At 41.9% G+C, this 14,702-nt stretch overlaps 1 protein-coding gene across 2 annotated transcripts in view; it reads left to right on the forward strand.

Annotated features, from left to right (window-relative positions):
- EGFR (epidermal growth factor receptor) overlaps nt 1–14,702 on the forward strand; it is a 146,485-nt gene that overhangs the window by 126,848 nt on the left and 4,935 nt on the right. The window contains exons 20-27 of one of the 2 annotated variants that reach the window (XM_081931013.1): nt 2,129–2,314; nt 5,101–5,256; nt 6,313–6,388; nt 9,107–9,253; nt 12,070–12,167; nt 13,045–13,212; nt 13,488–13,538; nt 13,727–13,832. In XM_081931013.1, the coding sequence (XP_081787139.1) occupies nt 2,129–2,314; nt 5,101–5,256; nt 6,313–6,388; nt 9,107–9,253; nt 12,070–12,167; nt 13,045–13,212; nt 13,488–13,538; nt 13,727–13,832 (988 nt within the window). The remainder of the gene's footprint in view (nt 1–2,128; nt 2,315–5,100; nt 5,257–6,312; nt 6,389–9,106; nt 9,254–12,069; nt 12,168–13,044; nt 13,213–13,487; nt 13,539–13,726; nt 13,833–14,702) is intronic. The other variant, XM_081931014.1, reaches the window with a different exon arrangement.

A 14,702-nucleotide genomic window follows, 5' to 3' on the forward strand; every position in this document is an offset into this window, starting at 1 on the left:
CGCCCTCCCCTGCCGGAGCTGGGCTCAGAGCGGCTAACATCATGAGACAAATCAATTGTAGTAGTCCACAAATAAATACAATAAATAATACAAACATAGATAAAACACACAGTGCTTATTTTGCTGTTGCTTCTGAAGTCCCACCTGCATGGGCCACTGTAGGAGCATTTCTGGAATGTTCTAATCCAACTAACAAGTCCCCTTTCTGTGTTGTGTTCTAGCATGCAGCAATCCTGTTGGGCAGTGAGGATAACACCCTTCCTCACATTTTTCCTTTTCCACTGTTACATAAAGCAGCAGGATCTTCCATTAGTTCTGCTGCTTCCGAACTTTTCTGCAAGTATTAAAATCCAGTTCATTCTCCAGCCACAGCTCGTAATGACTTTATTAGGAAAGAGCTAATTCAGGAGATTTACCATCAAATGCCACACATACTTGCAGCAGGTCATGGCGTACCTCAGAGATTTCCAAGATAAAGTGTAAAAACAAGAGCTTTGCTGTAATTTCTCAAAGCATTTTAAAGAACAGATGACTGCACAATGGCTTCATTATTCTTTCTTTGAGGGTTGGCGTCTGTTTCACTTGGCGGTATCAAATTTAATAGGCTCTGTCAAATTCTGGAACAGCTCCATATTCTGTGTGGCCAACATATACACACATCCCATACAATTAAATTCCCAGTTTAGTAGACTTCAGGTCAACCTTTGCAGGAGGGTGAGTTGGACTTTAGCACAGTTTGGGGAATATTGACTTAACTAAAAAATTAATACAGCATGTATCTGACATAACAGGAAGCAGAGGAAGAAGCAAATTTGGTTCACCATTCTGATTCAGCTACAGTAAATGGCAGTATCACAAGTCTTTAAACTTTCCTCGAAATAACTTTTTACAAAGTTTTGTTAATATAAGTATGTGTTACACACACGCGCGCGCACACACACACTACATTTTACACACATAGCTACACCAATGTTTATATTCCCAGTCCCCAGAACTCAGGGTGTAGTGTGTACCATCAAGGAAGGAAGGAATTAAATAACAGCAACCACAACAACAACCACATAGGAAAAGTTGGAGCTGCAGCAGATACTGCAGTTGCCAAGAGAAGCTTCTGAAAACTGACTCCACATAGTGAATAATCTCTGCCACATGCAGAGGATGAGTGCTGGATTAAACCCTGTGGAGCCCCTCCCCCCCCGGGCAGTCAAAATCTCAGGGGGATGCCTTGTGCACACACTGTAGTGGAATAACACTGAACTAAGAAAGCTTGATTCATTGTTGTGGGGCGCTTAAAAGGTGTAGGGGTCATATGCTGGTGCCTACTCTGCCTATTTGGTAATCCAGCACTGCAGAGAATGATTATCCAATGTTAGTTAAGCTCAGTGCTTTTTTTTCTAAAAAAATGTTTAGGGGAACTACTACTACTACTACTAATAATAATAATAATTTATTATTATTTATACCCTGCCCATCGGGCTGGGTTTCCCCAGCCACTTTGGGCGGCTTCCAACAAAATATTAAAAATACAATAAAACATCAGATATTAAAAACTTCCCTAAACTCCCATTTTCCTACTCATATTGAAATACTGCCCTTCAATGAGGCCAAACCTAGATTCACAAAATGTTTAGGGGTTTGTGTACTCCTGCTTCCCCCCAGAAAAAAGCACTGATTAAGCTGATTAATCCATTGGTTTCATTGGATCTTCTCTGCATATGACTTGGACTAGTTCACCATGTTCCATGGATGGGGAACCTCAGTCCCAGGGCGGCAGGAAGCAGTGAGAAACCTCTGACTTTTGGATGACTGGAATGTATCCTACTGAGTTAGATCAGTTGCTCTGACCACTTTTTCTCCTGGCCCTGACCCCACTGGCATGTGGCCCCCAATAAAGAATGTGACCCTCAGGCTCAAAAAGGTTCTTCTCCAGCCCTCTGTCTGCAGGAAACGTTTAACTCTGATAATAATTGCACTTCGTATTTATGCAGCAGTTCTACCGCCTCATTCTTTATAACAATATTTATATTTATTAAAATGTAGAGTCATGTACAAAGCGTGATGAACACAGCCTAATTACTTAGCAATATCATTTCATGAGCTTCTTTTTCCTCCTCTTTTTCCTGATCAGGAAGCCTATGTCATGGCGAGTGTTGACAACCCCCATGTCTGCCGTTTGCTGGGAATCTGCCTCACCTCCACCGTTCAGCTCATCACGCAGCTTATGCCGTATGGCTGCCTTCTTGACTATGTTCGAGAGCACAAGGATAACATTGGATCCCAGCACCTTCTCAACTGGTGTGTGCAGATTGCAAAGGTAAATTAAGGAATTCAGTTCAACTAGCTGCTCAACTGGGACGCAGGTGGCGCTGTGGGTTAAACCACAGAGCCTAGGACTTGCCGATCAGAACGTCAGCGGTTTGAATCCCCGCGATGGGGTGAGCTCCCGTTGCTCTGTCCCAACTCCTGTCAACCTAGCAGTTCGAAAGCGTGTCCAAGTGCAAGTAGATAAATAGGTACTGCTCCTGCGGGAAGGTAAACGGCGTTTCCATGCGCTGCTCTGGTTTGCCAGAAGTGGTTTAGTCATGCTGGCCACATGACCCGGAAGCTGTACGCCGGCTCCAGTAAAGCAAGATGAGCATCGCAACCCCAGAGTTGGCCATGACTGGACCTAATGGTCAGGGGTCCCTTTACCTTTACCTTAGCTGCTCAACTAGCTGATATTATACAATTTAAAGAGCTAGCTGAAGCAGACAGAAGGGAATGATTACATCCACCAGGAATTCTGGATTTTTGGGAAGCTGTTTTTGAAAACTCAGCTGAATTTTAAACTATCTAGCACACAATGAGGATTGGTGCTGCATATTTGTTTTATTATTATTTTTCAAAGTTAAAACACACACTGGGTAAGTAGTTTTAGTCTTGAAGCCAAATCTGCTTGTCTAGAAATCGTAGCAAATCCATCACACGGGCAGGAAACCAGATCCCAAAGGTGCTCTTCCACAGAGTTCATTCCTTTATTTCTTCCTATGGCTTTGAAATAACATTTTCTGAAGGACGTTATCTTTAATTATCTGAAGCATAGAATTTTTCTCAGCGCAAAAGTGTCTCAAGAGGCAGTTCATAACCTTCCTAATAAAAAAGGGAGGGGATTTTGAAGTGGAATATCAGAGTACTATGAGAGATGCAGTTACTATCTATAAATCTAGAAACTAGTATATAATCAAATTATACTGTAAAACACCTCTTTTTCTAGGATTAGATCAAATGGAATATTACCTAATACATGGCATTCCAGTTATATTATAGCATAATACAGGCATATACTCAATTGTGGAAGGAATAGCTGATTTAATAAACTGGAACTATTTAAGTCCTTGACTGAGGTTACTCTTGATAGGATTTTGTTGGGGTTGTTGATTTGATTTGATTGAGAATAACAGCTCATTAAAGCTACATTTATTTCATGAAAACAGCTTTTCTTGTGGCCTTCTGCCAGTTTGCTAGGGTAAGTCGTTTGGCAACATTGGGAGCCCTTAGCACATCGTGGGAGTTCATCTGAAAATGTTTAGTAGATACTATGATGTTGGTCCAAGGTTAATGGAGAAAGGATGGGGGTGGACACTTGGGAGAAAAACATTTTCCTATTACTGTGTCATCGTCACATTTCTGTTTGGGGGGATTTCACACACCCCCAAAGCATTAATGGGCTTTTTCTCTGTTGGCCTCTTTCAAAAATGAGTTGATTGTAGTTCTTTCAAAGGCTTCATTTTCACAAGCATATAAGAATGCCAGTGTTTCATAATGTGTAAAGGTTCTGGTTACAGTTATTAACAGTCATGTCCCAACAATGACAACTATAAAACAAGGGAAGTATTTGTTAGTACTATAGAATATCACAAATATAGTTTATTACTTTAGCATGAAAACATAAATTCTGCTATTTGTTAATGGTGTAGAGAATAGAGGATTTCTGCCTTCACAGTTTTTAGCCCAAAGATGCAGCATTTTCCACCACCCACATGACAAATAAATTTGCTCCTGCTGCTGCTCTGAATCCCTCTGTTTCCTCTGTGAAGTTCTGAATTGAAAGAGGCTGTATATGGAGATCCTTTGGATTAATATGGTGACATATATTTGTGATGTTATGACCATTTAAGATGAGTTGACACCTTAGTTGACTTGTTGAAAGCAGTGATTTGAATGTATCTGCTTAGACTTCAGCGCATGGAGAAACATTCCTGTGATTCCTTTTCCATACATCCAACATTTAATACTATGTATATTTACTATCTACACTCAAACCTCAGTTGTCAAACATAATCTGTTCCAGAAACCTGTTCAGCTTCTGAAATGTTTGACAACTGAGGCATGGCTTCTGATTGGCTGCAGGAGCTTCCTGCACTCAAGTGGAAGACGCATCGGACATTTGGCTTCCGATAAACATTCAGAAACCGGAACACTTACTTCTCGGTTTTCGGCGTTTGGGAACCGCAGTTTGACTGTGCAGCAAAAGTGTCTGGGGAAAACTCTGAAGGTTTGAGATGCAAACTTGTGAAGGAATCACACAAGAATGCTCCCTCATCCCAAATTCTGCATGGATTCACTTGATTCATGTCAGTAGCACACCAATCTGATTGTGTGTCAGCTAGTGCTTGTATACCGTACGCAATCAGTGTTGGAATGGTTCCAAGGGAGTCTGGTCACCAGGGAAGATAGAGCAGCTTTGCCCAGGTGTTAGTGGACTGCACATCTTTGGCCAGTGACCATGGAGGTGTTGGAGGCTATGTAGTCCCAAAACATGAGAATCCAGAGTTAGGAACTGCTGTAAAACACAAGATCCAAAGTTGGCACCTAAACCTGGCAGTGGACTCTTACCTTCCTAGGTATCGGAAGGATCTTTGTGACAATATATACTTAGCCAGTATAAGCCTAAAAACATCTAATCACTTCTCTAGCTTTGCAACCATTTCCCACAATGGTGAAATCTCGTTGGACCTGGCCATTTATTGTATAGAGCGATAGTCCTTTAATATTCTACGTAGCATGGCTATTGGTGTGGGGCGCTAAAAAAAGATTTTTACAACTATTTATTGGATGCAGGGAATGAATTACCTGGAGGAACGTCGTTTGGTACACCGTGATTTAGCTGCCCGGAATGTCCTGGTTAAGACTCCTCAGCATGTGAGGATCACTGACTTTGGATTGGCCAAACTGCTTGGCGCAGAAGAAAAGGAATACCATGCAGAAGGAGGAAAAGTAAGAAAGATGATGACGATTTTTAAAAAATTCATTCCTCTTGGTTTGTTTGATAGAATTCTGGTGCATTTCTGCCTCAAGAGTTTTGAATCACTCCCATTTAGTCCCTGAAGAAATCTCTTGCCCACATAAGAAAAAAAGAGCCTGATCCAGCGACCAGGCCCATCTAGTCCAGCATCCTGTTCTCACAGTGGCCAGCCTGATACGTGTGAGAAGGTCACACACAGGAGCTGAGCACAAGAGCCCTCTCCCCTCCTGCCTTTTCCAGGAATGCTGCCATTTTCCACAATGGCAGCATTCCTGCCATTGTGGCAAGTAGCCATTGATAGCCTTATCCTCCATTAATTTGTCCATTTTTCTTTTGGAGCCATCTAAGCGGGTGGCTATCAGTGCCTCCTGAGCTGAATTACATGCTGAGTTAGTAATTACTTTGTTTTATCTGTCCTGAGTCTTCCAACATTCAGCTTCATTGAATGTCCATAAATTCTAGTGTTAGAGGAGAAAGCAAAAAAAACCCTCTCCACTTTCTTCAAGCCAAGCATAGCTTTATAAACTTACAGCATGCCACCTCTTACTCAGCTGTTCTCTAAACTAAAAAGTCTCAGATGCTGCAAACGTTTCTCAAAGGGGAATTGCTCCAGCCCCTTGATCGTGTTGTTTGCCCTTTTCTGAACGTTTTCCTAATATGCAATATCTTAGATGACAAAAATGCATTGAAATTTAACTGATAAACAAAGCACTGGCATTACTATGTTACCTATCTGTGCTAGCAGCCATCTGTTAAACTCTGCTCAATAGAAGCAGCTATGCATAATATGTGTTATAAATGGAAAGTGTTTTATTGGTGGCTAACTTCTAGTTTACATATTCTGAACAACAGTTTTATGCAACATAAATATTATTACCAGGCCCAAATTGCATTCTGTTCTTCTGTTTAATTGGCTGTCTTCTTACATCCAGTCTTTCAATATAACTCATCCTTGCACTCATCCCAATTGTTTCTCAGTGCTTACTATTTAGTATTCAGATTTAGCAATTACACTGCTATCTTCCTAGGTTCCTATTAAATGGATGGCGCTGGAGTCTATTCTGCATCGCATTTACACCCACCAAAGCGATGTTTGGAGTTATGGTAAGTCTGAAAAAAGTGCTATGCTGATTCTTGATAGGCAGCTGAGCAGATTTTATGATCTTCTGAAAGAGCTCATTTCCCCCCATGATGTTTATAAGAATATATTTAATAGGAAAAGTTATTGAACATTATGATTATAAATACACAAAACATTTCACTAATATGTATGTGAGGAAAGGGAGTAAGGGATTTTTCTCAGGTGTTTATCATAATTTTACGCTTCAGTTGCTAAACAATTTCTTAAAAGAAGGTTAAGACTTTGTTCCTCTGAGGCAGTAAAGCTGTGCCTGGGCTGTACCACTTCAGACTACAGGTGGGGGGGGGCTCAGATGCTGGATTGCACTTCCCATACAAAAAAACCTCCAAATCACTTGTATAGGTATCTAATGTATAGACAACAATGCAGAGATAGGACCCCTTTGAAAACACCTAGCTTCTGATGTGCAGATAACTAGCACATGCACCATTCTGATGAGACAGCTGCCAGGCAGGCAGAGTCCAGAAAGCCCCCCTCACAGAGAGAATCATTCACCACCCCATGTAGCCCATTGCCCAGCCCTTCCCTGGCTCGCTTTTATGAGCCAGGATGGGCAAGCATCAAGGAGATAGGTGGTTGGTTTCACTCATCCAAGCAGCCTGTCCATGTGGAAGCAACAGGTTGAAATTGATCCCATGCAACTTTATTAGACAGATCTCTGGCACTCTCCCACTCTTCCTACCACAGTGGAGTCTACTTCTTTTCGAATTTAATACCGTGGTACATTGGGTTAAGTACTTAATTCGTTCCGGAGGTCTGTTCTTAACCTGAAACTCTTCTTAACCTGAAGCACCACTTTAGCTAATGGGGCCTCCTGCTGCCACCGTGCCGCCGGAGCACAATTTCTGTTCTCATCCTGAAGCAAAGTTCTTAATCCGAGGTACTATTTCTGGGTTAGCGGAGTCTGTAACCTGAAGCGTATGTAACTCGAGGTACCACTGTAAATTTTATCTGCAAAATCATTGCAGGTCCTTATCAGGCCCCAGTGGTGAAGGTGGTTGCGTTAGATGACGAACCATCTGAAAAAGTCTCCTGGAACTGTTTTCCACAGATGCAGTAGTGGAGAAGGTTCTCTTCGCCATCACTTGGTAGACTGGACATTGAGCACTAACCCATGTTCAGTCTGATTTGGAATGAATTCTTCGCCCCTGGTGCTGTAACAATCTCAGCGATTGTTTCATTGCCCTCAGCTCCAAGAAAAACCACAGAACCATCTGAGCTCCATGCAATCAATGAGGGTGCTTTGGAACCATACATTTGATAGCCCTGGTTAACTCTGCCTTCCAGCAGGCCACCAGGGAATCAGCTGAAAGGGCATCAACCTGGGATAATACATCCCCTACCATTCTCTGGAATCCACTAAGTGTCGATCCACTAAGTGTTGGGGGCAGACCCAAATTGGTCCTACCTCCATACAGAGAGTAAAGGTTGTGGAGAAGTCTAGTTGCATCAGGAAGTGATCTAATCGTTGCACTTATTTTTTTCCACTGGAACTTTATGTCAAATAACCAACATCCATAGAAGTAAACACCAGATCTAAGGCTTGTCCACAGCTATGAGTACAGCCAGAGTTATTCAGGGACAGCCCTATGGAGGCCATGCTTTCTACAAAGTCCCAAATGGCCCCTTGTAAGGTTAAGGTTGCATTGGTATGGATGCTAAAATCACATAGGATCACCAAACTAGGTGTCTCCAGGAGAACATCCACCATGGCCTGAAGCAGCTCTGGCAGGGAATCCTTGGTGCAGCTGGGAAGTTGGTACATCAGTAGGAATCCTTTACTGCCCCTATCGCCCCTGTGCCTGATGAAAACTAATGACTTCCTAAAAATCACTGCAACCCAGCTGCCATGTCCTGTCAAGTCTCTGTTACGCATGGCAGGTCACAACCTCCATCCACCAGCATGTCATGAATGGCAGTGGGCTTGACCTGGCCTTACACAGTGCCACTTTAAGGTCATGTGGGACACCCTTATTGATACCAGACAGCAACAAAACTTGCCTGCTTAGTAATGACATGATCCGTCCCTCAAGCAACTCCTCCTCCCACCTGTGATCACTGAGACTGGGTGTCTCAGTTCATCCTCCCTAGTGGAATGTGCCCCAGCAATTCTGTTGGCTAGGGCCCACTCCCAGGGCAGGCCTTTCCCTCTCCCCTGAAAACAAATTAATTAAGCCCAGCTGTGCCCTTCCTGGCATAAGCCCCCTCCGCCTATCAGGAACCAGATCCTATGCCTGCCCCCTGCTTTGGCGAATGGGGATGCAGGCTGGGACTTGGGCTGTGCAGGGGGCGGAGCCAATGGAGTTGAGGGTGGGCTTCCCTTGGATCCGCCCCTCACACATTTAAGCAGCCAGCACAAATTAAAAAAACTCTCAAATAAAACAACACCAAGCTTTAAAACACCTAAGTTAAAAACCACATTCCCATTAAAACAATTTTACCATGGGGGGCTGACCCATGCCCTCATTCTGCCCCCGAAGTGCTGCCCCAGCAGCTGGTGTAGCTCTAGATGGGGCAGTAGATGTTTTCAGTGCTGCCTCCCTGCCCAGGGTCATAGTCCTGCAGTCCTCTCTGCAGTCCTTTCACGCCCCCAGACAGCAACTGCACATCTGCAGGCGAACTAGGAGTATTCTTCCCTATAGGATAAGTCTTTAACATTCTGGTTTGCTATGACATTTCAGGTGTCACAGTTTGGGAATTGATGACATTTGGATCAAAACCATATGATTGTATCCCAGCCAGTGAAATTTCCTCTGTCTTGGAGAAAGGAGAGCGGTTGCCTCAGCCTCCCATTTGTACAATTGATGTCTATATGATCATGGTCAAATGTAAGTCAATTCCTTGATTAAATGTCTATATAAACACTGTGCTGAAAATGTGTTGCTCTACAAATGGGCAGCTCACAGGATCCGTACCAGCCACAAAGGGAGTTAAGCAAGGTTGTATCCTAGCACCTGCACTGTTTATATATAAATGATATTGTCCAGAATTTAACATCCCCAGAATATCATGCCCCTAAATTGGCCACAAAAGCCATCTCTATATTATTATACACAGATGATGCGGTACTTCTATCTCAAACGAAAGTGGGCCTAAAAAGATTGATGAGGGCATTCGCAATATACTGACAAAGAAAACAGCTGGCTATGAATTACAAGAAAACCAAAGTCATGCTGTTTTCAAGAAACTATAGGGCCCACAGATGGTATATGGATAATCAGTTGATCAAACAAGTTAAAGTCTTTAAACACCTTGGCCTTACTTTTCAGTCAACAGGGTCAGAAATATACAAAGGAAAAAGTGTCTCAAAGCACCAAAATTCTGACACGCTTCTTCCATACAAAAGGTGGCAATCTCATACCATGAGCACTTGAAGTGTTTAAAGCTAAACCCCAGCACAGTTATTATGTGGGGCTCAGATTTGGACAGGCGCTCACACTGGATCTACAGAAGCTGTTCAATCTAAGTTCCTAAGGCATTTTCCCCCCTGTTCCATCCTGTGTTCCAAATGCTTCATTGGTCTAGGAGGCTAATCTCCTCTCTGTTGAATTAGATTTGGTGTAGGGCATTTAACTATTGGCTTAGGCTAAATTTAAACCCCACTGGTCTATTACCCTTAGATTGTCATGAGAGCACTTGGAGTAAAATTGTCAACCAATAGTTTTACTTTTCTGTTTTATCACCACAACAGTTATTAACACTGGGCTTCAGTAAAGCAAAGAATTTAATTAGACAGTGCCTATATGATATTGGGGGTGCGGGTGGCACTGTGTGTTAGACCACAGAGCCTAGGGCTTGCCGATCGGAAGGTCGGCCATTGAGCTCCCATTGTTTGGTCCCAGCTCCTGCCAACCTAGCAGTTCGAAAGCAAGCAGTGCAAGTTGATAAATAGGTACCGCTCCGGCAGGAAGGTAAACGGCATTTTCTGTGCACTGCTCTGGTTCACCAGAAGTGGCTTAGTCATGCTGGCCACATGACCTGGAAGCTGTACACCGGCTCCCTTGGCCAATAAAGCGAGATGAGCGCCGCAACCCCACAGTCGGCCACAACTGGACCTAATGGTCAGGGGTCCCTTTACCTTTATATGATACTGTGTGACAGAATGATTTGGTCACAATAAGGAAATTTTGTCCATGGTATGATTATTTTCTACTTATGCAAGATTGAATATACTGCCTTCAGATGTACCTGAGGGTCGATTTCAAAAAAATCTGCTGGAAAAACAAGTTATGTCCATGTGGAGATGGCAGTATTGAGTCAGTGGCTCATGTGCTTCTAGCGTGCACTGTATTATTTATACCCCGCCCATCCTACTGGGTTTCCCCAGCCAAATGTAATATGTTTAAGTTGGAGAATGACAATGAGATAGTGTGGTAAATCACTGCCAGTTTTTGATATTGCATAGTAGGCCACAGCCTACTGGAGGCTGGACATGCCTGTTCCAGCAGATCAAGATACCCAGGTGACAGCAAAAACCGTAAAAAAAATTAGCAGGGACAATTAGAATAAGATCTATTATTTGATTATTGATGTAAACCTCCAAAACATATTTTGTATAGTTAAGTATCTACCTCTGTCTCAGTACATCGTATTTTATTTTATTGCTATTGCTATGGCTAGTGGCTGGTGCAAATGAAGATTCTTCTGATTCTGTTTCCTTGTATGTGTTAGTATGGATAGTATGGTTCATTGAGTAAGAAAGGCGATTACAGTATACCTTTTTAAAACAATATGCTTAAGATTGCCATTCACTGGGAAATATGACTCCAGTTACAATTCACATGCCAGTGTTGTGGAATAGCCCCATATACAGGTGAAACTCAAAAAATTAGAGTATCGTGGAAAAGTTCATTTATTTCAGTAATTCAGCTTAAAAGGTGAAACTAACAAATGAGATAGACTCATGACATGCAAAGCGAGATATGTCAAGCCTTTATTTGTTATAATTGTGATGATTATGGCATACAGGTACGATGGATTATGCTGGGTGGGGCTTACCTGGGTCCCCACAATATTTTATTCAAGTTGGCACCCCAATCCTACTTAAGTATGAATCTTTTCTCCCTCCTTAAACAGTATATAAGGAACCTGGCAGAAGTGTTCTTTTTCAGTTTCAGAAAAGGTACATAAAATCATCCACTAGGTGGCATTAAATACTTCATTTTGAATTTATGACAGATCTGCTGTAAATTACAAAGCTAAAGCTAAATTCACACCAGGAAAGTACATTTACTGAAAGCAACCCAAGTGTTCACAAAGGTATGGCAGACCTTTAAGTTCTCCAGGACTCTTAATCAGACAAGATAATAAACAAAGTAGGTGTACCAAAAAACAAAACCAGAAATTATGACAGTATTGTGCTTGTGGATTCTGTTTTCAGATGGAGATTGCAGACAAAATACCCCCCCCCCCGCCCCGTGTTACAGATATCAGGTTATAGACCTAGGATTTTTTGGAGTAAAGAAGCAATGGTGGTTTCCCAATTCTAGGGATCGTTTAGTGTTCAGTATTATGCAAGGGAATCAGACGTTTCTGGTTCCTTTTATAGTTTACATTTTTACTAGCAGATGTTCCTGGATTTTCAAGTGTCACTTTGAACTCTCTCCCCTTCCTCCCTCCATCTTTCTCTCTTTTCTATCTTAAGGTTGGATGATTGATGCAGAGAGTCGCCCCAAATTCCGGGAGCTGATAGCAGAATTCTCCAAAATGGCTCGGGACCCCCAGCGCTACCTGGTTATACAGGTATTGACCATAGTAATGTGGTGACTACTTTGTTAAGGAAAGCAATAAGAAAGAAATGCATGTTAAGATTATTTTAGCATAATAAAATTATTTTATTTTAAAGTGGCTGAAGTGGTGTAAAACAGTTGTTGCTGTTTTCTATAAAGCTAAAAACAAAAATTTCAATGTCTCAGTTGGTAAATTAAACACAAGTTATATAATCTGGTAACATTATTTTGATGTATTTGTAATCCATATTAGCTCTTGAACTATTCATCAACCAGACAGAATGCTTTTGTGATTTTCCATTAGCAGTGATCCAGTGGACATCTCTGCTAACAGAAGGCAGGAGGCAGTTTTTGCAGCTCTTCCAATAATGGAAGGACGTGCTAAGCAGCCCCCTGCCTCCGAAGGGGGCTGTGTTGTGTAGCAAAAATTATGACTGTCCTCACTCAGCACCAAATTTTGCATGAACCCAAATTTCAGTGTAAATTTAGAGGTTTCAGCTCTGGCAAAATCTCTGAAGTATTTGAAGGGAAGCATAAAGAAGTCTAGTAAGACTAGTGAAACTTCCTAAGGTGGGTTCTACACAACCCAACTTCAGACACCTGGACTGTTGTTGGCACACTGAAAAAGAGCTGCCTGGGGAAGAACAAGGGCAAAGGCCCACAAGCATCATCATTAAGACTTCTGCGAAGTGAACCACTTTGGAAATAGGATGCTGGACTAGCTAGATCTAGTGCTATAGTGAAGCAGCTGCCATGAAGACAGAACTTTGCCATTCTTGGTCTCAGTTTGAATTTGTATTTTATGGCATGAGCTGTTGGGAGAAATGATAAATGTCTACCTATGATTAACCCAAAATCACAAGTTCTCATTGTGGTTTGCCTCCTGACAGGGTGATGAAAGAATGCACTTACCAAGCCCAACAGACTCAAAATTCTACCGAAGCCTGATGGAAGAGGAGGACATGGAGGACATTGTGGATGCAGATGAATACCTCATTCCACACCAGGGATTTTTCAGCAGCCCATCAAACTCACGGACACCTCTCTTAAGTTCATTGGTATGGAATTATTTCCAAAAAGCTTCCATATTGAGAGGAGTCCAGGATGGTAGCCATGCTAGTCTGTTGTTGCAGCAGCAGCAACAAAACCAACAAATGCAGTAACACTTTAAATGCATTATGGCATCAACTTTCCTGGTTCAGTTCTTTTGCCAAAATAAACGTTAATGTTTTCAAAACAGTTTTTATAAGTATGAAATGCACTCGGGTAATCTAGTATGTTTCTTCCGTTAAATCAAAAACAATGAAACTTTTTTCCTCTTCTTCTATTTTAGAGTGCTACCAGCAATAATTCTACAACTGTAACCTGTATTGATAGAAATGGGGTAAGTCTGAATAATTCAGGGCCACAGGCAGAAACTGTGAGACTGTTCCACAGCTTTTTCCATATCACTGAGTGCTTAAAACAAACACAGGTCATCGAGGTTTATCTTTAGATTTGGGGTGGCTGTGTTGTGCTATTGGAAGCAGTGTGCCATACACCTTGTTTTAATCAATGCTTTCCCTTAACCAGCAGGGCTTTCCAGTGAGAGAAGACAGCTTTATCCAGCGATATAGTTCAGATCCAACTGAGACATGCCTGAATGACAGCCTGGATGACAGCTTCCTACCTGCTCCTGGTGAGTACACAGAGATCGCCAAATCTTTGTGTTAATTCTCAGGCAAGCAGCTTTAGTCTTTAGAGAGGGCATCTGTTTTCCTGTTGTATATGCAGAGAATCATGACAAAATTCACACAACTTTTCTCGTGTTTCTTTTTGCCATTCCCCATATAGTTAGTTCTGTGATTTTCTTGCTTTGAACTGTAAATCAGTGCATAGGCAGTTATGAGGAGTAGTAACACAGATATCTTGGTCACTGGATCAACATGTTATGTTCCAACACACAGCATCTGAGCAGGTTGCCTTTGAGATGCAAGAGGGAGATTGCTTAAATGTTATTCTACTTTGTCAATTTATAAGCAACAGTAAATCTCAGGCCACTTGCATTAAAATAAGAAAAACAAAGAAATAAAGGCTCAGAAGCCTTAGCAAAAAAACTCAAAAAAGCACGAGACCTACCAAACCTATTGGCAAGCAAGCAGGGGGTAGATATATCTGCGATTACAGGCATGTTGCTTCTGACTGCCCAACAATGCCTAGAATTGGTCTTTGACATCATAAGTTCATGTGCCTAACGGGAATTTTGATGTGCACACAGTTGTATGCTAAAAAGGCATATTAAATGTGCACAGCTTATATGGAAGGGGGGAAAACTAATGTGAATAAAATAAAGGAACCAAAAGCTGCAATGAGAGTACATTGTACATATTAAACAAAACCCAAAAAGCATATTAAAAGTATCTTATTAAGTTCCAAGGGAGAGGATTTTAGGAGTAGCCAAAGAGCTCACAGCTCAGTTATATGCAAACTGATTTAGGTCAATCCTGTTGAATCACAATTTGGCCACAGAATCATTTTGTTCCCTAAAATACTTTGTCATGAGAACTGC

The sequence above is a fragment of the Podarcis melisellensis genome, assembly GCF_964234715.1.
Source record: "Podarcis melisellensis genome assembly, chromosome: 12".
Classification (NCBI taxonomy): Eukaryota; Metazoa; Chordata; class Lepidosauria; order Squamata; family Lacertidae; genus Podarcis; species Podarcis melisellensis.